General features: G+C 42.1%; 1 protein-coding gene across 3 annotated transcripts in view; it reads right to left on the bottom strand.

Annotated features, from left to right (window-relative positions):
* The window catches only part of VPS8 (VPS8 subunit of CORVET complex), a 77,456-nt gene that overhangs the window by 20,419 nt on the left and 32,090 nt on the right, over positions 1-24,947 (bottom strand). For all 3 annotated transcript variants that reach the window (XM_061354465.1, XM_061354466.1, XM_061354467.1), the window contains 15 exons: positions 23,577-23,696; positions 22,959-23,030; positions 20,251-20,370; positions 19,512-19,568; positions 19,036-19,118; positions 17,603-17,687; positions 16,471-16,569; positions 12,850-12,939; positions 12,339-12,385; positions 8,958-9,099; positions 8,163-8,252; positions 7,703-7,745; positions 6,840-6,943; positions 5,372-5,450; positions 3,815-3,897 (listed from right to left, as the gene is read on the bottom strand). In XM_061354465.1, coding sequence (XP_061210449.1) covers positions 3,815-3,897; positions 5,372-5,450; positions 6,840-6,943; positions 7,703-7,745; positions 8,163-8,252; positions 8,958-9,099; positions 12,339-12,385; positions 12,850-12,939; positions 16,471-16,569; positions 17,603-17,687; positions 19,036-19,118; positions 19,512-19,568; positions 20,251-20,370; positions 22,959-23,030; positions 23,577-23,696 — 1,314 coding nt within the window. The remainder of the gene's footprint in view (positions 1-3,814; positions 3,898-5,371; positions 5,451-6,839; positions 6,944-7,702; positions 7,746-8,162; positions 8,253-8,957; positions 9,100-12,338; positions 12,386-12,849; positions 12,940-16,470; positions 16,570-17,602; positions 17,688-19,035; positions 19,119-19,511; positions 19,569-20,250; positions 20,371-22,958; positions 23,031-23,576; positions 23,697-24,947) is intronic.

Raw genomic sequence — 24,947 nt, forward strand, 5'->3', positions numbered from 1 at the left:
CTTTTTCAATTTGTTTCCTGCATTTCTCAAGGTTTGCTATTAAATCCCACCTCATCTTTTGTCTATTTTGCAAATTAACAAATCAAATCTGCTTGTGATCACTCAACCCAAGATCCCATTTTGAAATCAGCTCTTCTATAAAATGTTTGCTGCTGACAAACATCTCTAAAATAATACATTGCACTGTCAATCAAAATGGCCTGGTTGTGATTTCTTTCTCCAAAGCCTATAAACTTTGCCTCAAAACTCTCCATCCCAGAGCCTTAGCTAAATAACTTGCAACAAATTTAGTTCCAAGTTCTGAGAAATTCATAGTGGCTTTGTCCCTAAAACTGCCGAGTTTCAGTTCAAAGTAATTACAGTATCACAGTATGTTAAAGATTGGAAGGGACCTCAAAAGATCATCTAGTCCAATCCCCCTGCCGGAGCAGGAACACCTAGATAAGGTTACACAGGAATGTGTCCAGGCAGGTTTTGAATGTCTCCAGAGAAGGAGACTCCACAACCTCCCTGGGCAGCCTGTTCCAGTGTTCTGTCACCCTCACTGAGAAGAAGTTTCTTCTCAAGTTTAAGTGGAACCTCTTGTGTTCCAGTTTGTACCCATTTCCCCTTGTCCTATCATTGTTTACCACTGAGAAGAGCCTGGCTCCATCCTCGTGACACTCCCCCTTTATATATTTATATACACTAATAAGGTCACCCCTCAGTCTCCTCCAAACTATAGAGACCCAGCTCCCTCAGTCTTTCCTCATAAGGGAGATGCTCCACTCCCTTAATCATCTTAGTTGCCCTGCGCTGGACTCTCTCCAGCAGGTCCCTGTCCTTCTTAAACTGAGGGGCCCAGAACTGGACACAATATTCCAGATGAGGTCTCACCAGGGCTGAGTAGAGGGGAAGGAAGACCTCTCTCGACCTACTAACCACCCCCCTTCTAATACACCCCAGGATGCCATTGGCCTTCTTGGCCACAAGGGCACAGTGTGGGCTCATGGTCATCCTGTCATCCACTAGGACCCCCAGGTCCCTCTCCCCTACACTGCTCTCTAACAGGTCGCTCCCCAGCCTATACTGGAACCTGGGGTTGTTCCTGCCCAGATGCAGGACTCTACACTTTCCCTTGTTATATTTCATCAAGTTATTCCCCGCCCAACCCTCCAGCCTGTCCAGGTCTCTCTGGATGGCAGCACAGCCTTCTGGCGTGTCGGCCACTCCTTCCAGCTTAGTGTCATCAGCAAACTTGCTGATAGTACACTCAATTCCCTCATCTAAATCGTTGATGAATATATTAAATAATACTGGTCCCAGAACCGACCCTTGAGGCACTCCACTAGATACAGGCCTCCAACTAGACTCCGCCCCATAGACTACAACTCTCTGGCTTCTCTCCTTCAGCCAGTTCACAGTCCACCTCACTACCCGATCATCCAGACCACACTTCCTCAATTTAGCCGCAAGGATGCTGTGGGAGACCGTGTCAAACGCTTTGCTGAAGTCAAGGTAGACCACATCCACCGCTCTGCCATCATCCATCCACCGTGTTATTTCCTCATAAAAGGCTACGAGATTGGTCAAGCATGACTTCCCCTTGGTGAAGTCAAATTGACTGCCGCCCATAACCCTCTTATCCTTGATATGCCTTAAGATGGCACCAAGGATAAGGTGTTCCATCACTTTCCCAGGAATGGAGGTGAGGCTGACTGGTCTATAGTTACCTGGGTCCTCCTTGCCTTTTGAAGACGGGAGTGACATTTGCTTTCCTCCAGTCCTCAGGCACCTCTCCCATTTCCCAAGACTTGGTAAAGATGATGGAGAGCGGTCTAGCAATGACCTCAGCCAGTTCCCTCAGCACCCGCGGGTGCATCCCATCTGGACCCATGGATTTATGGATGTCCACATTGCTCAACTGGTCTTTAACCCATTCCTCATCGACTAAGGCAAACCGCCCCGTTGACCTGTCTTCATCTGAGGTCTCAGCGGTACAGGGCTCTTCAGGGCTGCTTCCGGCAGAGTAGACAGAGACAAAGAAGGCATTCAGTAACTCTGCCATCTCTGTATCTTCTGTCACCAGGGCACCTGTCCCGTTCATCAGCGGGCCTACATTGCCTCTGGTGTTAGTTTTATCTACTATGTATTTGAAAAAGCTCTTTCTGCTGTCCTTGACCCCTCTCGCCAACTTTAATTCCAAGGAGGCCTTAGTCATCCTAGCTGCCTTTCTACATCCTCTAGCAGCAGCCTTATATTCCTCCCAACTGGCCAGCCCCTCCTTCCATGACCTGTAAACTCTCCTCTTCCACTTTAGCATACCCAGCAATTCCCTATTTAGCCACGCAGGTCTCCTGGCCCTCTTCCTTGACTTCCTACATGTCGGGATGCTCTGATCTTGAGCTTGGAAAAAGCAGTCCTTGAATGCCAGCCAACTACCTTGGGCCCCTTTACCTTCAAGCAGCCTTGCCCATGGGAGTTCCCCTAGCAATTGCTTGCAAAGGTCAAAGTTTTCCCTGCTAAAGTCCAGGGTTGCAATTCTACTTGCTATTTTACTGGTCCTACCACACAAGACCCTGAATTCCACCATCTCGTGGGCGCTGCAACCAAGGCAGCCTTCAACCTTCTCTGCTTCGAGGAGACCCTCTTTGTTAGTGAGGATGAGATCCAGCAGCACTCCTCTCCTGGTTGGTGCATCCACCATTTGCATGAGGAAGTTATCATCCATACACTGGAGGAACCTCCTGGACTGCGGCTGGGTTGCTGAGTAGTCCTTCCAGCAAACATCAGGGAAGTTAAAATCCCCCACGACGACCACGGCCTGTGACTGTGAGGCCGCTCTCAGCTGCCTATAGAAGGCCTCGTCAACTTCCTCACCCTGATCCGGTGGCCTGTAACAGACCCCCACAACAGTATCGCCCCTGCCAGCCTGCCCCTTAATTCTCACCCACAGACTCTCGACTCGCTCATCATCTGTCCCCGGACAGAACTCAACGCATTGTAGCTGCTCTCGCGCATAAAGAGCAACCCCACCACCCCGCCTGGCTGGCCTGTCTTTCCTGAAAAGGACATAGCCCTCCATGACTATATTCCAGTCATGTGAGCTGTCCCACCACATCTCTGTAGTTGCCACCAGGTCATAATCTCCTGACTTAACACAGGTTTCTAGCTCCTCCTGCTTATTTCCCATGCTGCGCGCATTGGCGTACAGACATTCAGGGAGCGAGCCGAGCACACCGATTTCACCCTAGGATTACAGGAGGCCTCCCAGTCTTCATCAATTCCGGAGCGCTGTCCCACTGAGGCAAGCCCAGCTACAACCCCATCCCCCTTCGAATCTAGTTTAAAGCTCTCCAAATGAGCCCTGCTAATTCGTGCCCCAGCATCCTTTTGCCTCTGTGCGATAAACCTTTCCCACATGCCACTGTCCAGACTGGTGCCCTATAAAACCAGCCGTTATCAAAGAATCCAAAGCCCTGCCTGCAGCACCAGCCTCGAAGCCAATCGTTTATGGACTGAATTTTCCCATTTCGTCCCACATCATCATCAATGGAAGATGGGACAACATTTTTGCAACATTTGAGATAATATTTTATTTGGTTTGCAGGTTACCTCAATTAACTTCTCACAGGTTTGTGTGTTCCCCCAGGTCTCCTTAGGGCATCAATCTCCCAGGTCTTTCTATCAGCTTTTCCACCTTATATCTCACCAACTTTCACTGAAATACTCTGAACTAGACAAGTAGCTAATCTGATCTTTAGTGACCTGGATATTGCTCTTTCCAAGAACTGAGTGGCACATTTTGGTAAAAGCTTCTTCTCTTCAAACTCACCTGTAGAATTCTCTGCAGAATTGAAGGAAGAGCAATAAATGCAGCCATGTTGTTCAGCACTTGCATTGTCAAACTCTTCAAAGCTGAAATACCACACATAAAAGCCACCAGCAGTTCATTAGGATTCAAGGAGTAAAGAGAGATCTATCTTACAGATTAAGAGTTTCATTTCAGTTCATGGTTTCTCATTTGAAAACAGCTTTCATCTTTTTATTTCTGTGTGTTTTACACTAAGCACACACAGCTCTCTGTATCAGAAAGTATAATTAAAAGGTTTTGATATCACAATGCCTCTCCATTCCTGTCCCACACCCCACCTATGGTAAACGTTTTGAGACTGACTTTGCAGCACTGCCATCCACTTTTCCTACTGCTACCAAAGCCCAATTTGGATTCCTTGGCCATGTTATAGCCTCACAGACTCTAAAACTTCCTAGAATTGATCTTTGCGTGAAACTTGTTCCTAGAATCCCCAAATTCCCCAAAGTAAGAGCCAGTACTCAGATATGCATGGACCCAGCAATTCAGCTTCTTTGTGGGGATAATTAGCTAGTTAGAGCAGCTTGAGAAGTATATACATTAGGAATAAAACCAAAATAGTTATGCAGGATCCAAGTGTATTATCCCCTAATCATTTCTCAGTCACTTCAGATGATTACTTTTCTGTGGGCATTAGCTCCCCAAAATGGATAATCTAGGGGACACTCTGAATTTAGAGTAAAAGATGAGTTGAGGGAAAAGGAGTACTTTTTTGGGGGGATTACTGATCTCTGCAAGACTATCCCCAGGGGTCCAGATATAGCTAACCATCACTGCAAGGTAATAATGATGCAAGGAGGACAGACAACATGACAACCACCACAATTCCTTGTAGTAGGCTGTGATCCTAAACCACACACAGCTACAATCACTAGGAAGCATAATGCTGGAATGGACCAAAAGACATTATTCTGTGTCAAGATCACACTGTCTAAGCTCATTTTTAACTAGTCTTAAGGCTTCCATAAAAGGAGGCTTTTCAAGGTATGCTGCTGACACCCACAACAGATTTAGGGCACTAGAACTGGAGCAGAGAATTTAGCTAGTGTATTCCGGTTCCACCGGTTTTATATACAATAAACAGGTACAGGGATAGGCATGCAAAAAATGCTGGGCATGGAAGATGACAGTTTATTAAGTCAGAAGCTCATAAAGTGTAGACTGCAACCTACTTAAAACCTAGACAGCCTTTGTATGTGCTGTGCACCTTGGCTTTTTCAAAGAAACCATCGTCAGTGGAACCAGCCTACTTAGAGAATTTTATGGTAGGGTTCATTTTTCACTCAACAGAAAAGCCCAAAACCAACCAAACAAGAAGTACCTGACAGACAGCTGCAGCCTACCAAACACCCAGCCTGAGCTCAGCCCTACAGCCACTGCAGTTGGGAACTACTGCAAAACCAGAAAGTTAAGGAACTGAGTAACAAATCTGCTTTTCTTCTATTCAGTCAGTAGAGGATGACAGACAGCACACAGATTTTGATTAATATTTGTGGTCACAAAAGCCAAAACACTTACATTCAGAGTAATGACACTGTGAAGAACCAGACAATTTCTGCGGGGACATCATAGCCTCTAGCAGGGGAAACCAGAGGGCCTGAAATAATTGAGTGAAAGGAAAAAAACATTAAGAACACAGCAGTACTAAAAACGAACTGTGAGCAGTGTCCAGCCCATTTCCAAAGACTCAATTACATATTCTGAAGAACACAACTACATTTCCCATGCTTGAAATGGAACAGAACTGAAGCATGTTAACCTCAGAGCAAAGCACTTTGGGTTCTGCTTTCAGTCTAGACTGCTCATCTTAGACCAAGATAGTGTTTGATGGGGGCCTAAGCACAGAAGACCTTTGACTCCTGTTGCTCCCTCTTCTTCATTCTCATCTGTTTCTGTCACAACAATCTTCTTTTACTTCATTCAGTCCCCAACTACTTCTCCGTGTGAGATGCAAACTCTCTGCTTTAGGCACTGCTTACAGAAGATGAAGCACAGTAAAGGGATCCCAGCTGGAAAGGGGTATCTAAATTCTGCAGGCAGTATACAGGTGTTGTGAAAATTCACACAATCTTGTACTGGGGAAGCTGGTCCTTCATATGGTGACCAGAGTCAAATCTTATTTGGGCATCAACAAAGCAATTCCAGCAGGTGGAACAGGATCCAGAGTGAGAGCAAGTTCTAACTCAAATCTATCCAACTAGGCAGGTGGGCTATAAGGATGCTGGGTGTGCACACAGACACCTCTTCAGTAAAACACAGCAGCTATCCGTTTCACAATAAAATAATTTAAAAGAAGAAATTGAGCGGGTCACCTAATACACTGGACAGAATCCTTGATTTCCAGACATGCCACCTCTTCAGACCCAGTAATAATATTCTCAGTTTTGAGTTCAGCTACATAAGTTATGCATAATCTTAGGAGTCACTGCCTTCTGTCACTACCGTTGGCAAAATGGAAACGCAACCACAGTACAAGGAAACAGGCAGACCCAGTTCTCTCTTCAGGAGCTCAAGCAAGCTCTATTGTCTCCACCCCTGAAAGAGCAGGCTGACATTACATTCAGTATTTTGAACATATTTGAAAGAGCACTATTCTGCAGTCACGGTGACAGCAGGATCAGCTTTGTGCCACCATAAAGTTGGCTCAGAGCTTATTATGCCTTCCTTAGTGTCTGATTGACATTCAAGCCAGAATTTCAACTAGAGCTAAAAAGGGGAAAGGATGTTGTCTCATCTGTGTGTCATCAGTGTTCGCTGCTGACATGCACTTTATTTTGTGCTTCACCCTTACAAATGAGGATTTCTCTCTTGTGGGTCTAAAATCTGCAGCACTGCAAGAACACCACAAGGCAGAGGAAAACAATGACTGCTTGAGATATACCAGTATTTCATAGATAGGGAAAGAAATAAGTACATGAAGAAAAAGGTTCAGGAGATGCAGAGGACTTTACTGATTTTAGTGATGCACTTTTTTTTATTACCTTACCTCTCGCTGTTGCTGGTCTAAATTGTGTGAATTTCTCTGGCAAAGGGCAATAGTTTTCATTAAGGTATCTTCAATGTTTTCTAGCAAGGTGAGTTCAGCTGAGCCTAAGTTTTGGGGGGGAAAAGAAATTGCAATTATAAACGCTGTTAAATATGTTAATTCCCAATCACTCTGCAAAATAAAATCACGCTGTTTATCTAAAGTCTGTTCACTACAGTGAGCAACTAAATTATAAAGACAGGTCCTGATCTTTAGCACTTTCCTGAGTAGCACAATAAATTTGCATTTCATGTAATCAAACATGGAAGATCTTAGCTGTGGTTTAGGATACCAACAACAAATATAGAAACTGCATTTAATTAAGTGTCCATAAGTCCATGGGCTAGTGAACAGCACACCTGTGCTTATGCTTACTTTCTATCAGCAGAACATTCTTATTTCTCTGAGAAGTTTGCTTCAAAAAAAACCTACTTCCAGATGTCTCTCATCACTGTTCATATATAATGCCTGCTATAGCTCAGTAACGAGTTTGAATGGATTCTAACATAGGAAATATGTCTGGTAAGCCAGTAAGAGTACCAGTCATAATCAAAAAGCTAAGAGGGCAGCTGACCACACACACAAAAAAAAAACCCCATCCATCACAGCTTGTTCTAGATCTCCAGCAAGATCAGAGCAAGTGTAAGGAAGTGGCATCAGAATAACTACCAGAGCCATGCAAATATAAATTTAAGCAAATGTTGCTGCAATAAGTAGACACCTGAGCCAGGATCTCATTATGCCAGGTGTCAGACATATGCACTTTACATTTTTGTATTTATCTCTTTCTAAGAGAAAATGGAATTTAACTTGATAACTCTTACTTTCATCATCTTGTGTAAGCATCAGCAACTTGCTCTGCAGTCGCTGAAACAAAAGAGAGAACTCAGAATAGTAAACTTGCAGAATCTTGACAGAAGCATTTTTACAAGATATGGTTACAAAGGCTCACCCTCATTTTCTTCCCCAGTATGACTAAACATAACATAAATGTCTTTCCAAATATGGAAAGGAAAACAGGAGTTGAAAGATGATTTTTTTGATTACCAAATTTCAGCATATGTTATGTCCTAGATGTTTGAAGATATGCCAGAAAACGATACTGTTCTGCTGAGTCTGCAGACAACTCCACATATTGTTATTTGACAAAAGGCAAATGCTGCCAAGGATTCTAGTGGGAAATAAATTAAGAAGCAATGACAACATGAAGCCATCATGCTGCTGGCATGTCATGCCATGCTGGTATGTCAAGAGTGCCATGTTCAGGATTTCAGTATACTGTACCTCAAGCATAACCAAAAAGGCACCATGGATATCTCCTTTCTTCTCCAGTAAATATGAAGAAGCTTCATGGAGCTGATGTTTCTGGGTTATCTGAGTTAAAAGGGAAAAAAAAAAAAAAAAAAAAAGAAAAACCAAAAAGGTAAATGTTTGTCTTGGAAAGGCTGCCAGTGTTTGTTTACTCCACAAGACAGTGACAACCAGATGGCCAGAAAGGATTGTCTTCCCATGTGTTCACAGGCACCTTACCCAGCCAGAGCAGCATGCCTACTTCCCATCATTACCAGCTCTGCTGGGTTTATTTCTCAACCTGCACTATTGCTACCATCAGCATTAAAATCTTTAAATAAAAATCTGTAAATCAAGATCAAGGACAGATTATCATCAAGATTTTCATAAAGCAAGGAAATGTTTGCTCTCACAGTGCTAGTCAGGTTTTGGTAGTGTTACTTTCCAAAAAACCCAGGCCCATGATTTCTTACCTTCAATATATCAGCCAACATTAACACAGCCAGCCTACATTCTGCAGTTACTTAGTAGCTTCAGAGCACTAATGGCCTTTTGCTTATTAGCCCTAAGACTAAACTCAGAATCAGTACATCAATTATAGCTAACGATGCTGCAGGAGAGCAGTTTAGCAGCTCGAGGGGACAAACAGCATTAGAAATGGATTGGAAGAGTATCCAGGAGCTAAGCCACAAAGTAAGCTAAAGTACTTTTACAGTTCTATGATTCAACTGTAAAACAGCTGATACGAATGCTTCCCCTAGCCCCTGTCCTTATACTTGTCTTTCCTACCTGGATGGTTTCTTCCAATCTGCAGTATTCCAGAACTTTAAGCGTCTCCAAAACCTGGCCTGGGCTGTACTGACACAACAGCTCAATAAACTGCTCAGTGATGCTGGGTGATAAGTGTATCAGTTCTTGGTTGATACCTTCTCTGTAATAAAAAAGCCACAGGAGACTGAAGTCAAATTCTAGCTCAGAAATATGGCTGGAAAGAATGATTTCTTATTCCATCATGTGTAGTCTTTTTCTCCCTAACACAGATGCAAAAAATCTGGTTTTAAGAGAAAAATTACACTTTTCCACTAGTTACTGGTGCTGGAGGTCTGTTAGCAGGTATTTCAGTTGTTCATGGCATATTCTATTCATGCTTCAGTATAAATTAGACAATCAAAGACCCCTTATAAGAAAGATACCAGCACAGACACATCTTCAGCAATTCTACTGGAAAGGGGTGCAAAGAACTCACCTAAATTCTTCTGGCACCTAGTATTCATGACTTGATGAGCAAACTGATCTTTCCCTTAACCATTTCACTCAAGAAATGCAGAGGAGAGAGAATGGAAAGAAACCTGGACATTCATAATGTTAAAAACTAAGCAACAATCTTGAGACTTGCAGGTCCTGCAATGTGACTATGGTCGTCTTCAACATAACCATGCCAACCATCTCCCCTGCCAGAATCTACATGCTCTTTCCTAAAAGAAAGAGAGAACCACTGTTTTCTCACAAAACCTAGCACAAGTGACCCTTGCAAGTGTCATGGAGAGCTGGTCAGTGAGAAGAGCCATCATAACAGAACCTAAAAGTTTAGCTATCTGTTAGTACACTTACAGACCCAGAACACTGTGTTGCTAAGGAAGCTAATATTGTTGGTAGAATACACTAACACATACTGCAAACAGATATGCTTCACTGCATTGGTTTTTTAGAGTTAAAAAATGGTAAGAGTTTAAAATGGAAATGTAGCAAAAGCTGTAAATAATGAGCTAAGCAATACCACATTCTTCATTTTCTCTGGTTGTAAGATACAAACATACAGACATTTGGTTTTAATTTCCACAGGCAATTCCTGTTAACCCTGTTTCCTCCCTTCCCCCTCCTTTAAAATAAATCTCTAGCTAAATTAAATGGGCCAAATTAATCCCTAATGCAATTCCACGAACCAGGATCGTTACACTAGGATGATGAGTCTTGTCCACGTATGATCAAGCAATCATTCATTTGTGGTTGAGACATTAAAAGCTCATTTACTGCTCTAAGAATTTTGTTCAAAAAAAAGCATATAAGCACTTCAATTGACTTGAGAGACAGATGTTTTCAGGAGAATCTCATCACTGTTTCATGTATAGATATACTAAAAACTATACGTTTATGTGCAGATTAGGTCATGCATAGCAAGATTTCTCCCTCCTTCCATATCTCTCCCAGGATACAGTTCTGCTCATTTCAGTAAGTCTTAGAAGCTGACAACCTCAAAGCACTGAAAACAGACCACAGGACTTGAAGTGTTATAAAAAGCCTGCAACCCTCCAGCAGTGTAGCTTCTCTACAAAACACTTATTAACAACATAGTTTAATAAGTTAAACCCTGGGCTTCCAGACCTTCCGATCTATGGTCAGTCACTGCCACATGCGAATTCAAAATACTTAGTAGTATTTTGTTCATTTTTCTGTACAACTGTCCAACTTATCTGTTGCTTATTGAGTATTCTGACATCTACAACCCAGTCAGTATGTGGTTTACCTCCATTACTTGTGGTGCTGAACACAGAATCACAAAATGGTTTGGGTCAGAAGGGATTTTAAAGTTCTAACCCCTCTCCCATCGGAAGGGACAACTTTCACTAGACCAGGTTGCTCAAAGCCCCATCCAGCCTGGTCTTACCATATCTTACTGCAGTGCAGAGAATTAGTTGATTTTGGAACTCAGAGGGAAAAAGGAACTTTCCTAAGACACACATGGCCCAACAAGCCAAGCCACGTGGCCTCATGCACCTTACTGAACATCAGTCTTTGGGGGAAAAGCAGAGATCTTTTGAAAGATCAGATACAGAAAACTGCTTCCTATTGCTGGCTTGAATGTGCATGTGTTGCTTTTGATTAGAAAATAACTGCAGGAGAAATGACTATATTTAGCTCTAATTGTGGTAGAGTTAAATTAGATACATTTATTGCTCAGAGATTATGGAAGCCACTCCGTGCATAAGATTAAAATCCACGTTAATTACCACTTTCACTGGGTCTCACTTGCTGCAAGTGGTATCATAGAATAAACAAAGTTCTACTTTACATGCAGTTAAGGGATCATTTCTGCTTAACTACTCAAATTTTAAAAATTATTCCATTACTAAATCATCCCATTTCTCCTCTCTAAAACCCAACCAAGATATTTACTTGGCAAAATTCTCTTTTTATTTTTACCTGTAAGAAAACAGGTATGGAAGTTAACACCTTCCACACAAACATGGATGTGAAACTCAAAAAATAACAAAATAATGTGTCCTTTTTTTAAATTTACATCCTAGCAAAATCCCAGAAGTGGTTAATTCCAGGTTCTAGATTCCAAAGCACCCTTTTTATTTCAATTCAACAAGAACTGAAACATTGACATTTGAATTTAGATACTATTACCTTTTCCTGCCATTAATCTTCCACATAAAGCCCAATTAATTTGTAGCTAGTTGACAAAACAAGACCTCTCCTTCAACTGCATTAACAATTGCTTGAAAGCAATTGGTGCTGTGCAGATATAAATGTCTTACAAAATACACAAATAAAATCAAGGTCTTGTAGCATCTGAAACTGATTCAACAGAAAGAGAACACTCAGTGCTGAAATACAGCAAAGAACAGGAGCAGATGGAGCAAGCACGTAGTTAAAGAGAAGTTTGCAGTGAAATATGGCAGCAAGTCTGAAATAAGATAGAAATGAAAAATGCCAATAGACCAAAATGCTTTTCTATTTATGTTAAACTTGGGTCCCTTGGTCAAGTAATCAAATAGGTGGGTTGAGAACAGAAACTGCCATTTCTGAGAAAAGAAATGGCAGTTTCAGTCACAGGGTAACCATTTCACAGCCTTCGCAAAGAAGCTGTTACAGTAATGCCCAAACTCCCACCAGTGTGGGGGACGTGTCACATTGCATCTACTGGAACCCACACCACTCCCCAGTTAGGAAGCCATCAAGGGCTCTGCTAAAGCTTACTCCCCAGAACACTGTTATTTCTGGGTTACCCTACTTGACTTGGGGCAGGCAGGTAGAAGAACAAGTCACCTTTTCTAAGCCCTTATCTTGGCTGTAGGCTGTCTACTGACATACCATTTCAAAAGAATTTTTTGTAACCCATGTTTTCTAGCTGTAGTTTGGAAGTGGTCCAATTTTCTTACATACCTTGGATCAAGGAGACTCCTCAGAAACTGGAAGAGTAAGAACTGGTCCTGTAAAACAGGAGGAGACAGAGTGTTACTATTTTCAGTAATGTGCTATAAACCAGTGGTTCCTGAACTATACCCATTGAAGAAGATACTGTTCACAGCTGGTGCCTGCTGAACAAGTTGGTTTAGGCATATGTCTTGTGTAAATACTCAGAGGATATGTTTGCTGACAACAGCTCTCTTGGATCTTTGAGTGCAAGTCATTACTGAACTCCAAACTAAAAACCACGTCATTGAGAGATGCAACCAGAAACCCCCAGGTCATACATTTTTTACTGCCAGAACTCTACAAACAGGCCAAATAATTTAAATTAGGAATTCCTGCAGCTGAGTAGTTATCCAGCTGTTTTTCTTCTGTTTATGACATAGCAACAACTTACTATTACTCTTAGCAATCATTTCCTTCAAGAATGGCATCCCCGCTGTGAAGAAGCACCCATATCAATCAATGAAGTTGGACACTTTACCTGAAGTTTTGTAATGATGCTCTCAATCTGCTCACTGAAGTGAATGGCTACCAAATCAGCTGCTTTACATGGGCTCAGCAACAGTAATTCCTTCAGAGAGAGAATCAGAGCAAAAATAATAACTTTTAATTTCATAGGCAGTGTAATTATGCAGTATTGCTGAGTCCATTCATATTGTAACCACATCTTTGCCTAGATGAAAGCTATAAAATGATGAATACCATCACACAAAAAGTGATTTTGAAAAACAAAACAAAACATAGAAGGAAGGGTAGTTTTTAAGGCATTTTTGAAACTCATGATTTTACTACGTGACAGGCCTTCTAAGTATGCAAAAATCTTCACACCAATGAGACTACATCTTAGTCCTCAGGCAAGGAAATTATTCCTCAGACTATCTGACAACTGCCTTTCACCCCTGCCAATAAGACATTCCTACTGTCAACTAGAAGCCAGCAGTAGAGAGGAAACAGCCCTCAGTTGACCCTAGGGCATTTTTCAGTCAAATGGAAACAGCGCTTAACTGGCTTGAACTGAACAGAACCAGAAGTTTATAAGCAGGTTTCCTGTAACTGTTAACTTTAATTGATATCTGTCCAGATGTAAAAAAAAAAAAAAAAAAAACCACAACAAAAACCCCACTAAACAATTTCTTTATTGTCACAAAAGGAAAAAAATATCTTTTTAGATGCCTGTGTGTTTGCCTCCTGTCACACTTGATCTAAGAGGCTTCATAACATACATGTTTACAAAACCCAGAACATGCAATTTTTGCGCATAATGCTTCCAAATACATCCGTATTTCCAAACATATGAGAAGCAACTGCTTCAAACCAGCATTGGCTACCTAGTAACCATTTCCAAAAGCCCCTGCTTACACCTACAGAGGGGAAAATACTGCTTTACTAAATAAAACCAATTGTTACAGTGGTAAAGAAAGAAGCATACATCTGGAATTAGAAAAAACAATCTGAAAAAGTTACTTAGCACTAACTTGGTCTCCAGACAGCTGTAGTAGCCACCAAATTCAGCCAATGTTAGGAAGAGACCAGGGTGAAGGGAAGAGAGCAAGCAACAAAGAAGAGTGTGACTAATCCACAAGCTCTTTAAGGAAGACCTATCATAGAAAATGTTTTTTATGAGGTTTCCAAGCCAAAATTTGTCTACTGTATTGTATATTAAACAGCTCTGTAGTGTCTGACCCCACAGCTTTACTGCCTGAGCCACCACAGCTCTTACTTAGTTGCTTCATTCAGAAGCACAACTCCTTTATCTCACAAGCCAGGGCAAAGGACCCGAAAGATCTTACCCACATCAGTTCAGAGGAATGCAGAAAGGATGTAGTGTGACTGCCCTAATTTGCTTTTCACTCTGGATAAACCCTCCCTGGGAGGCTAGACTGCTGAAGATAGGACTGACTGGCTGGAGGGAGATGACCCAGCCTCCCTGTAAGTGGCTGCATCTCTTGAATCACTGTGACCTTCACAGCCTGCCCTGGGGCTTGGGTTTTCATCCTCTCCCAGGTTTGGAGAACTTGCAAACATGGTGGTAGAGGCAGACATCCCTTAAAGGAGACAGACCTACAAGGCATGTACGTCTGAGGACAGAAAGTGACCACCACAAACAGCACTATGACTGAAAAGAAGCCTTAGGCTTTATTTTTAAGATAAACATCAAGGGACAACAACTATGCAGGATGACACAGAAAAGAAGTGGCACTGATCATAAACCCCACTTTCTGTCATACAGTCATCAGGGAAGGCTCTCTAGGCACTGCTAGTTTCAACTAAAGAGTTCAGTTTGCTGCTTTCATACCTCAGCAGATGAAAGGTCAGTTGTTCCAAGACCTGAAATCACAGCACCGCCCTAGCAAAATCTTATTTATTATTTTAAGTCTTCTGAATATCTGAGAGCAGGATTAATAAAATGGAAAATAACAAAAGCCCATAGCAGCCAGTAAGCTGCTAAACCACATGAAACTGTATATACTATTCACCAATCCTGGGAAACAGAAGATGCCAAAAGGAAAGAGGCAGTTGATCCCAGTGACAGCAACCAAGAGAGGTGACCAGCAGAACAGATTATCTGCCCAGCAGCTTTTTGGAGGAAACCGCAAAAAGCATAGGTAAAAGCACCTGGATGTTACCAAAATGGCTGATGGAACAGTGCAGGAAACCCTGTTTTTAAAGATGGTGACTTCAGAAAAGTACCAGCTCTGACAAGTTGGGCACTGGGCACTTCTGACACTGTATAATAATCAGAAGTAGCTCCAGACAGAGAAAACAAACAACTCAATATGAAAAGCTGCAGTCTATCAGAAGCTTAACAAAACTGGTACAACACAAGGAGAAACAGCAGGAAGGGCAACCCAGGACATTTTTTATTTGTCCTGAGACACCCGAACATGGAATAGCAATTGTAAAGGCCTCAGGCTGAAGAGCAAGGAGACCTACCTGTGATTTGACAGATACAAAATAAAGCTTACAGAAGGAGGGTGACTTACTCACAATGCCAAACAATTTGGTCTGTATATAACAATACAAGCAGAGACAAAAGATGCAGTAGGACAACAAAGCAGACACAGGAAGCAGCACAGCAGACAGCAGTATGCTCAACTTGGAAAGCCCAGCATGGAACCACAGTTGCTCTGATTAGGTAGTAACAAGCCAGGCCAGCTCAGCCACAGCACAACCATCATGCCAACAATTAGCACAGGCTCTGAAAGTTCATCTGGAGAGTGGGTGTGAGCTCACTGAACTGCACACCATACAGCTGGATTCACAGGATTTCTTTGTTTACTGTTTTTTAATCATTTTCCCTCTTGGCCCATTTTCCTCATTAGACATGCATTAGTTGTGGATGCTGGCAGAGATCGAAAGTATTCTGTATCTTCCAGATGTGCCCAGTACTTTCTTTGTTCACCTCACAGGATACAGACTTCCGTGGCCCTTTTCTGCTAAGTAGCTGAGCAAGTGCATGACTGCTTGTTTTATAGACAGAGGTTCCTGGCTTACGTCCACATAAGCCTTCAGGGGACTGACACCACTTTATAGGAACTAGAGATACTATGAATTCTCCATGTCTACTGACTGACCAATTGTTTCAGACACATCTCCATTCCCTGAAGCAAAGAGATCTTAAAGACATGGGAAAATAACTAACTAAAGAAGTCTAGCAACAGTGTGTGTCTTACAGTAGAAGTCACGTCTTCAAACAGGTTAAAAGTGCCAGGGTACCAAGGTTGAATGCTATTATCATTGTAACATAAGGACCTGGATACCACAGACCATGAGGTCAAAAACGTCAGTGTCCTGTCCTTGCTGCTGCTGCATGCTCAGGAGATTAAAGACTTGCTAATGCATCCCTTCCCTGCTATACAGCACTCACTAGCCATCATCCCCTGATAAAGTCCTATTATCAAAAGAGCAGGAAACCAAGGAAGCCATACTAAATCTAAGAGATGCATTTATATTAATCTATGAAACTACTGAACCTTAAAGTCAGAGCTCTCCAAACAGTCGTGATTCAACTTTGTTACACTCCCACTGTCAGAACAGCACCATGCAGATCCAACAGCAGTTAGCAGTAGCTGAATTACCATAGGTTTAGGGTACACTGTACCTCTATATGTTCCAAAGCTTTCTGCCACACCGACTGCTTTTCTTCAGCACTGTAGCCAGGCATGGACAGGATGTTGTGAATATAGTTGAAAACTTCTTCCTGTAAGGCATAAAACCATAGATGGCATAGTATGTTCTGTAGCACCACTAACAGCATTAGATATTGCTATAGAAGTCTTAGGTGACCTCAGGGCTAGTCCTCTTTTAGCAAGTCTGCATAAATTATATCCAAGCAAGATTATATGTCCCTAAATAGTTTTTGAGGAACTGCCAGGATAAAAAAAAAAGGCAAGAGGAACAGAACTGATGCTAAACATGTTAAGCACTGAGGTCAAAGAGAACTGTTCTTCCAATACTAAAAATGCCCCCCTCTTGCCCACAAGGGAAAAAGACAGGACATCACTCTTTAGCTAGGAGCATAGGCAGAGGAGAGTATACTCCATCAGAGGGTAAGTCAGTTTTCCCAGCATATTCCCGAACTGATTTTCAACACTAGCCTGGCTCTCAGGTTCTCCTGCACTGTCCACAGCTCAGATGCTTTCTTGTGCCAGATTTTTTGACGATTTCACTATCACAGCATATCTATTCTGACTCAGTCACCCACATAACTTTCAGCATAGTGGCTTTACAAGGAGTTGGTAAGATCCCATTTGCCAACTTCTGTTGGTGCTAGGAAAGAGAATACCTCAAAAACTGTGGCAGATATGCAACTTGTGCACATGCAGAAGGTAACTGCAAAGAGGATTCCCAACTGCAAATTAAAGACAGAGAAAGTCTGTGCAGGGGGAGAAAAGAGAATTCTGGTGGCAGAAGCAAAGTAGTATTGTAGCTAGCAACATCTGCAATCATTCCCATCCTGAACTCAAGTGTTATGTATTAGCATTATTAAAAAGAAAGGAAAGGAAAAGAAAGGAAAACTCCAAAGCTTTAAAAATAAAATCATCACTTCTCCAACACACGCATGAACAGAAAAAGCCTTAACTGTAACTAAGAATACTCAGCTGTAAAGGAGGACACTTACTAAGACAGAGAAGTACAACAAAAGAGCAGGGCTGTTGTGCCCATTTACACTCCAGACAGCAGGGCAGGCTGCACTGCTGTGAAGAAAGGGCAGAAGAACCAGATTTACTCACTTTTCTCACTGGATCACGCAGGTAACAGTCAATTATTTTGTCATAGCGAAGCTCTCGTTCATACATGAACTCGCAAATCTGATAGCTAAAATGAAAAATACTTTCTGCGTTAGGAAAAAACACACTCAGCTGAGTCATCAGAATAGAGGCAGGTAGCTCAGATCCAGCACAGTTTGGCAGCACTCAGAAAATGCAGCATGTTTTACAAAAGGCATCTGAAAGTATCTTACATTAAGGCTTTCAGTACACAGGTTGGGTGGCTCCAGTTTACATGTACCATTTGGTATCAACCACAGACTAATCAGCCTATCAATCTTCCTCTTTCAGAGAAATTATCATACAGAGTAAAGAAAACTGGAGTTACTAAGGTAAGGGGCAGAGGAGAAAAATCCTTGAAGAAATCATGTTTCACAGGTTCTGCTGCTCACAGATCATCTTTTGTTTCCATAAAACACTCAACTAAGCTAGGCCAATCCACAAGACTACTTTGAAGAAATACACCAAAAATGACTCAATGTGTGATGACACAGCTCCCTACTACCAAATTTTAATAAGCATCTTAAGTATTTTGAGACTTCAGATAAAAAAGGATGCAAATGAAGCAGAACAAGTGAAATGTCTGCTAAATAACATTACATTATAGGTCTTTCCGTTCTGATGGAAGAGGCTAGCTGGTGGTCCTGAAACAAGAATTAAAAACAAAAAAAAAGTATTTCTTGAGTGTGATGAATTTGACTGAGTAACTCCTAGGACACACAGGAAAACAGGCATGGTAATCCCCACCACTGGACATCTAGCCCTCTCCTCCTTTGTAGTATGGTGGAATTAATTCACATAATACCCAGATTCAAGACTTGGCTGAAGATGCTCTCATTGGCTGACTCTGCTCTGGCATAAGAGACTCTTTCTAGGAGTGTAAAGCATCTAAAGGAGATGGTGGAAATTTTAAGCCTTTCCAGACATTGTGTTTGTCTCTCCTACTCAATTCTAAAATAAGTACCATGGGGGTGGCTCCAGACCCCTTCATGCTTTTAAATCCACCTGTGGGTCTCACCCCAATGAGTCATCTCCATCTGTCAGTGGTGGAGCGTTCGAATATACAACTATACCTTTGAACAAAGCCTGGGGTCTTGCCTATGAAGTGCCAAAATTCATCAAGCCCCACAGAGCTTCATGCTGAAGGGTTTCCACAGCTCTACCCCCTCTTATCTTAACAATGCCTTCTGTAAGAACACCCAGTAGAGATAAGACAGAAAGACTGGGACTAAATATAAACATATTAGATGAAGCATATGTGAATGCACAGAGAAAATCATCCCAAACACAGCTGCTAAGTAGGAACAAGAAATGTGGAGGAAAAAAGCTTTGGAGGAGATTTAAATCTCATACACAAGATTCAAAGGCAACATTTTATATTGCACACGGCAACTTACAATTCAGCTTTTTCTGCCATTTGGATAAGGCGGCTCTCTTCAAACTGTACAATCCCTCCTGCCTGGAGCAATTCTAAAAGGACCTGCAGATATTGAAGACCAGTTATTTGTATTGTTCTAGCAGCTGCCATTAAAAGTACACTGCTCCTGCTCCATTAAACTTTGTATTAACACAGAGCTTATTTCACGAACCTTTTTTAATTGTCTGTCTATTAGCTATGAAGGTCATAAGCTTTTCCAGATTTTTTTTTGCCTCTGTTCTTACTTGTCCAGCAGGCAATGCTGCGGTAAGATCCTCCTTCACTTCTGCTGTGTATACAGCACTGTCCAATTCATCCATGCTGGCCACCATTCCTAGCTAGCTGTCTGCTTTGGCATATGAAATTCAGCCAACATCCATTCCCAGGAGGCCAAACTCTACTCTACAGTCTGGTCAGACTTGGTACCTAAAGAAGGGTTTCCTTGAAGGCTATTACCTGCTGCCTCTCTGAATGGCGGGAGTCATCATCTGGACTGCACAGAAATTCAAGGACCTGCACAAGAGTGTAAAAGTTAGCATGACCTAGGCCTGCTTAGCATAGCTGTTAGCATAAACTCAACAAGAAGATTGTGAGCATCAGTAGTGGAAAGAACAAATCAGAACACAATGGTGCAATCTGAATGAACTATTCATCTGTGAGGTACTCTCTACTTGGTCCTGTAACTAAGGACACTTAGGAATACTGGAACAACCAAGAACTGCTGAAAGACACCAGGGAAGGAAACCCATGACTCTGCAACAGAATATAAAATCAAACTTTGGGGAACCCAGAGAATATAAAGAACTGCGGCCCTGCCTTAGACTACATGACAAACAACTGAAACTACTGTGCTGACCCTCTTGACTTACCTCCTGGACTGAGCCATCTCTCTCCAGGAAAAGAGGAAATCATGTAATTAATAAGTTTCATATATCTTTAATTAAAGTGTTTAATCCAAATCTATTTAGCCTCCACAGAGTTTAAATTATGACAAAAGAAATATGGAGCTTACTGTTTTTTTGTGGTCTCTTCTACTCTGCTTCTTCAAAACCACAGCAAAGTCCCAGCAACATGCTACATGTTTTATAATGCACCAGTACTTCCAGAATTGCTTCAGTCTACAGCACTAGCCACACTTTCTGCAGTACTGTGCCATCTCTGGGATTTTTCCTAACCTTCACAAAGGAATACTTGCCTGGTCAAAAAGTGTTCTGTTCACAAACAGTGTGTTGTTGGGCTTGGCGAGCTGACGGGCAAGGAAAGTAAAGAGACAGCCAACTTGAGATGGAGTGAAGTCAGAATTCTCCACCATGACCTAAGAAGCATTACAAAGGGAAAAATAAAAACACAAGTGATAGATTCTGCAGCTGCAACAAGAAAACCCTGTACAGCCTTTGTGTCTCCTCCTGCCCTAGACATCAACACAGTCTCCTGGTGTTATTCCATCCTGAAGATCAAAAAGTAAGCCATCTTCCATGGCATTTAGCTGTCTGACCTTAAGACAAACAGTGGATGTGCCCTTGCTAAATCACCTCTGTTCTCAAGCTGAAGAGGCTCAACCTTCTGTTGTGTACTTAAGGGAAGCATTCTTGTATGTCCCTGATTTTTGAGTGTGAAGGGCCTCCAAGCTCATGCTTATCTCCATCTCTGTAGTCTGTGCTGATCACTGGCCATGTAACGGAGCTTCTGAGCAGAGAAATGTCACAGGAGGAAAAAAGATAAAATTAAGAATTACAGAAGGGAAGAAAATAGTTTGACTTCTAGCCCCAGACACCCACCTCTTCAACTGTGGTATGCAGAAGATCTGATCTAATGACTAAGAAACTCTAAAAACTGAAATGACTAAAAACTGTAGGTTTGGGGAAAACTTTCTTTTCTCACGTTAAATTAGCTGTTAATCTATAAATGTTTTGGAAAACTTCTAACTGTGCTAACTTGACTTGAAGTTACAGAAAAAATAATATCTAACATTCACTACAAAAGGGATTTGAAACCAGACAAGTGCTTGTTACCCGTCAGGCAGGTAGCAAATGAGTATGACGCGTCCTGACTTGGTGTCTCATACTTCTAAAAAAATCCTCACCACTAAGGGGGTATGAAATGTGCCTGTTTGGAGAGTCCCCCTCTAAAAGTACTGAGTTTAGCTGGGAGGAAATCCATCACCTGAACAATACTGTCAGCCAAAATCTAAGAATTGCCCATAGCAAAGCCTAGACACAGAGCATCTCAGTTTATAACCTCATTCAGTCTAAGCTTGAGGGATACAGTTGATTTCTTAAAGTGACCTAGAGCTCAAGATCATCATGAGCTGCTAATGGTTATCTTGCACAAGTAGAGGCAGACAGGTAAGACACGTGAAGGTATCAAGCAGAGCTCTGCTTGAAACATCAGCTAGTGCTATAATTCTTTTTTCATCTTCATTCTCTGTTTAAAAAGGCCATCTCCTACAGAAGCCTAATAATGCTAATAGCATTAAATATATGGCTCACTGAAGCAATAGACGTGTTTATTCATTTTGGCTTTGTTTTTTGCAAACTGGGTCCTCATTAGTCCCTGTGAACGTGAAAATACTGCACCTCTGAAATAGAGCAACCTTACAGAGGCTGCAGGCCAACCACGTGGATGCTCTAAAAGATGATGTATTTGGCAAAGTTTAGATCAGCATTAGCAGAACATCTGTGTTGACCAATTTTAGAAGTGCAGCTATTTCCTAAGAAGATTTTTTTTTCACAATTTTAAATTTAAATAAAAAGTTCAAAGATTTTTTATTTAATTTTTATCCAGAAGGACAGCAGATTCCAGACTAAGGGACCAACAGTTCTCATAACACCAAATTGTCTGTAGATGCATTTAATCCTGCAGCACTCCTCACAATTGCCTTCCTTTCTCCCTCCAAGAGCAGGGTTGGTGGAGATTTGCTACATGACCAGCAGCACAGAACAGGGCTGTAAACAGCTCATCCAGGCTATGCAATGCAACAGGAACACATTCCACAGTAGCTCCAGAACATAGCTGCAGTATGCCACCTCCTGCTGATGACAGCTAAAGACACAAAAAGTCATGGTCTAACCCAGCACAGGGCTAACATCCTACTCGGGCAGACTCACAAAGGATCCCCCACAGTGGCATTATCTCAGCCCCCCCAGCACAGCCTGCTGCAGCAGCGCTACCACTGAACTCACTCTCTGGTGCCCTTGCTCTCATCTATCAGTGACAAAAGTGACTGGGAAATGCTACTTATGATATGTTTATACATAAACAGCTTCCAAGTGGAGCTACTCATTATTAATGCTGACAGCTTAGAAGGGGAAAGCAAATGGCATTTGGCAAAGACAGGTTTTTAATGAGAACATTCATTGTTAAGGAACATGGTTTGCAGATGACAAGTGATTCCTAGAGCACCAGCCTGATAACTCTGACATTCCTCTTCTCTCCCATTTACTAAAGATAGGCCTGTCATTCTGGGTATGTTCATCTCAAACACAACATTTACAGATAGAGTGAGCAGGGTTTTATTGGAAGAGCATTGGCACCCTGCCAAGCTCAGGATTCCTAGGACCCTTTTTTCCTGCTTAGAAGGAATCAGGGAGTGGAATCAATGAGAAGCTTATCAAACTTAACAGTGCAGAAGAGAAATCTGACAATGAAGTACAACCCAGGTGAAATAACATACAGGAAAGGAGACCTCTCTGTCACCATATTTAATGTGCATGAAGCATCACCTCCAAATATCCAACTGACAGCCCTGGCTGAGGTTAATACACACTCCAGCCCATCACTTTCTTAGAGGTGTCACCTATAGCAGGACTGGGACACCTCATCCAAGTTAGAGGCTTTGCTGCACAGTACTGTACATAATCACTTTAAATGTAAACACAAAGGTTAATTTTTAGGCACACTCACTTTCAGAAGTATGTCCACAATTCTCTGTTGATATTCCACAGCTTGCTTGTCATTCTTAAAGTCTTCAAAAGTCTGCATGAAGCAAAACACTGACACCTTGAGAAGAATGCTCTCTACTGCCAACCCCAGAAATACAGACACAAAGAAGCAGCCATATCACAAAACTGACAATGCTTTTAAATCCCTTCTGTGCATATCACTGAAGCAGCAGGTTCCAAGACAAGTTACGTAAAAGTAAAAGGCCTGATAGACAGAGGAAATTTGGAAAGGAAGAAAGATGAATCTTTATGCAGGAGAAAGATGTAGGTACTAAAATAATCTTTCCAAATGCATTATTCTTGTTTCACCTGTGCTTTTAAAGATGGCTTCTGTTACCAGTCTTGACTGTATAACATCATGTTCATCAATTTTTGCTTAAGGACATAAAGAACTACAATGATTTCCTCTGATATCTTATAGAACATACACTAAACCTGTTCTTGCATCAAGCCAATAACTTCTGGTTTAGCTAAAGAATGAACTTTCTAAAAGGAATTTTAGAGATCATGCAACTACAACATAGATGAAGGAAGAAATGGGGTTGCATTTTTCTCTTGAAGGAGATCAGTGATCTCTTACCAGTGCAAGAACATTAAGGAATTCCCGAGTGTCAAAATGCAGCAAGGTACGAACATAAGGGTAGACCTCTTCATCCACAGATCCCTCCGTTGAATGCAGCCGGATAAGGAATTCAAAGACCTGCAATGAAAATTCAAACAGACACAGCAAGTTTCCTCTGAGTTTCAGAAAACTGACAGCACAAGCACAGGGAAAAGCAGCATCAGTACCAGCTTTGCGCTTAAGCTTTAAATCACTTTAGGAGCCCATCAGTGTTCTTACTTAAATGATGTTTTCTTCTGCTTGTTAGCAGGAAAAAAGTTCCCCTCCTTAGACTCACTAACCAATTGAAGATCAATCAAAATCTAAGATCAAGCAAAAATTAAGGCTTATACTTGCAGACTGAAGCATATGAAATTAGGTAACTCCCTCCCCTTTTTAGCATCTTTCCTGGGAAGCTGTGCAACTCCTCCTTATCCAGGGCACAGCTCCTCTCCTTGTCATCTGTTCCCCTGGGAAGAGCCAGTCAATCTGCCTCCTCACTCTCATGCTCAAAGCTTTTGGTGCTGCAAAGACTGACTTAGGTGCTGCTCAATTTTGTCTCCTCCACTGACTTCACAGTTCCTGAAATACGAGCATGTCTTTCAAAATGAAGGCAATTCCTTTACTGAACCACTGACAGAGGCATCCAGACCCTTCCAGGGAATAAACAGGGCAGCAACAGCTCCAGTTTTCTCACAAGAGAGACACACTCACAAGAGACCTGGCTACCAGCAGAAAGAGCAGACTGACTAACACTTATGAATATGTATTAAAATACACGCTGGGATCCCATGGAGAACTGTTAGGCAACACGCTCTTCCCAGTCATCCTCAGGAAATGCCATGTTCTCTCATGTACTCATATTCTGAGTTAATTTTCCTGTGACCACAGTGACAGTGAAGCCAGAAGGAGTTAGCAGCTTGACTTTCAGACCCACAACCTTCCCTGTTGGCTTCCTTGAACCTTCTATCCACCTTGCCAGCTACAGACAAGTAAGAAACTGAAACAACCCAGACTGTAGCTAGAGCGGATTCAAGCATCCAGGGAGAAAGGTATCACTGAAGCCAAGTTCTCAGGAACAGTATCAGAGGTCATAGAAAGGAGAGATTGGTGGCTCTTCCCCAGAGCTACTGCTGCTGGGTGGGCTATCACTTCCCTTCAGGCTATAAGCCACAGTCTGTTGCTGTGCCAGCTCTACTCTGTGCAGTGGGCAACTTGGTAAGGACCATGAGAGAGGGCAATAGCTTAGTGTTTGATCCAGCAAAGGGGAGCAGACTGGTTTACACACTGTGAGAAAAGGGTCTACAATAACCCAGAGCTACCACATACGTACAGCTACAAGCTCTGGAT

The sequence above is a fragment of the Neopsephotus bourkii genome, unplaced genomic scaffold (assembly GCF_033783945.1).
Source record: "Neopsephotus bourkii isolate Nb327-2 ecotype Australia unplaced genomic scaffold, CSIRO-AGI_Nbou_v1 NB_739, whole genome shotgun sequence".
Lineage (NCBI taxonomy): Eukaryota > Metazoa > Chordata > Aves > Psittaciformes > Psittacidae > Neopsephotus > Neopsephotus bourkii.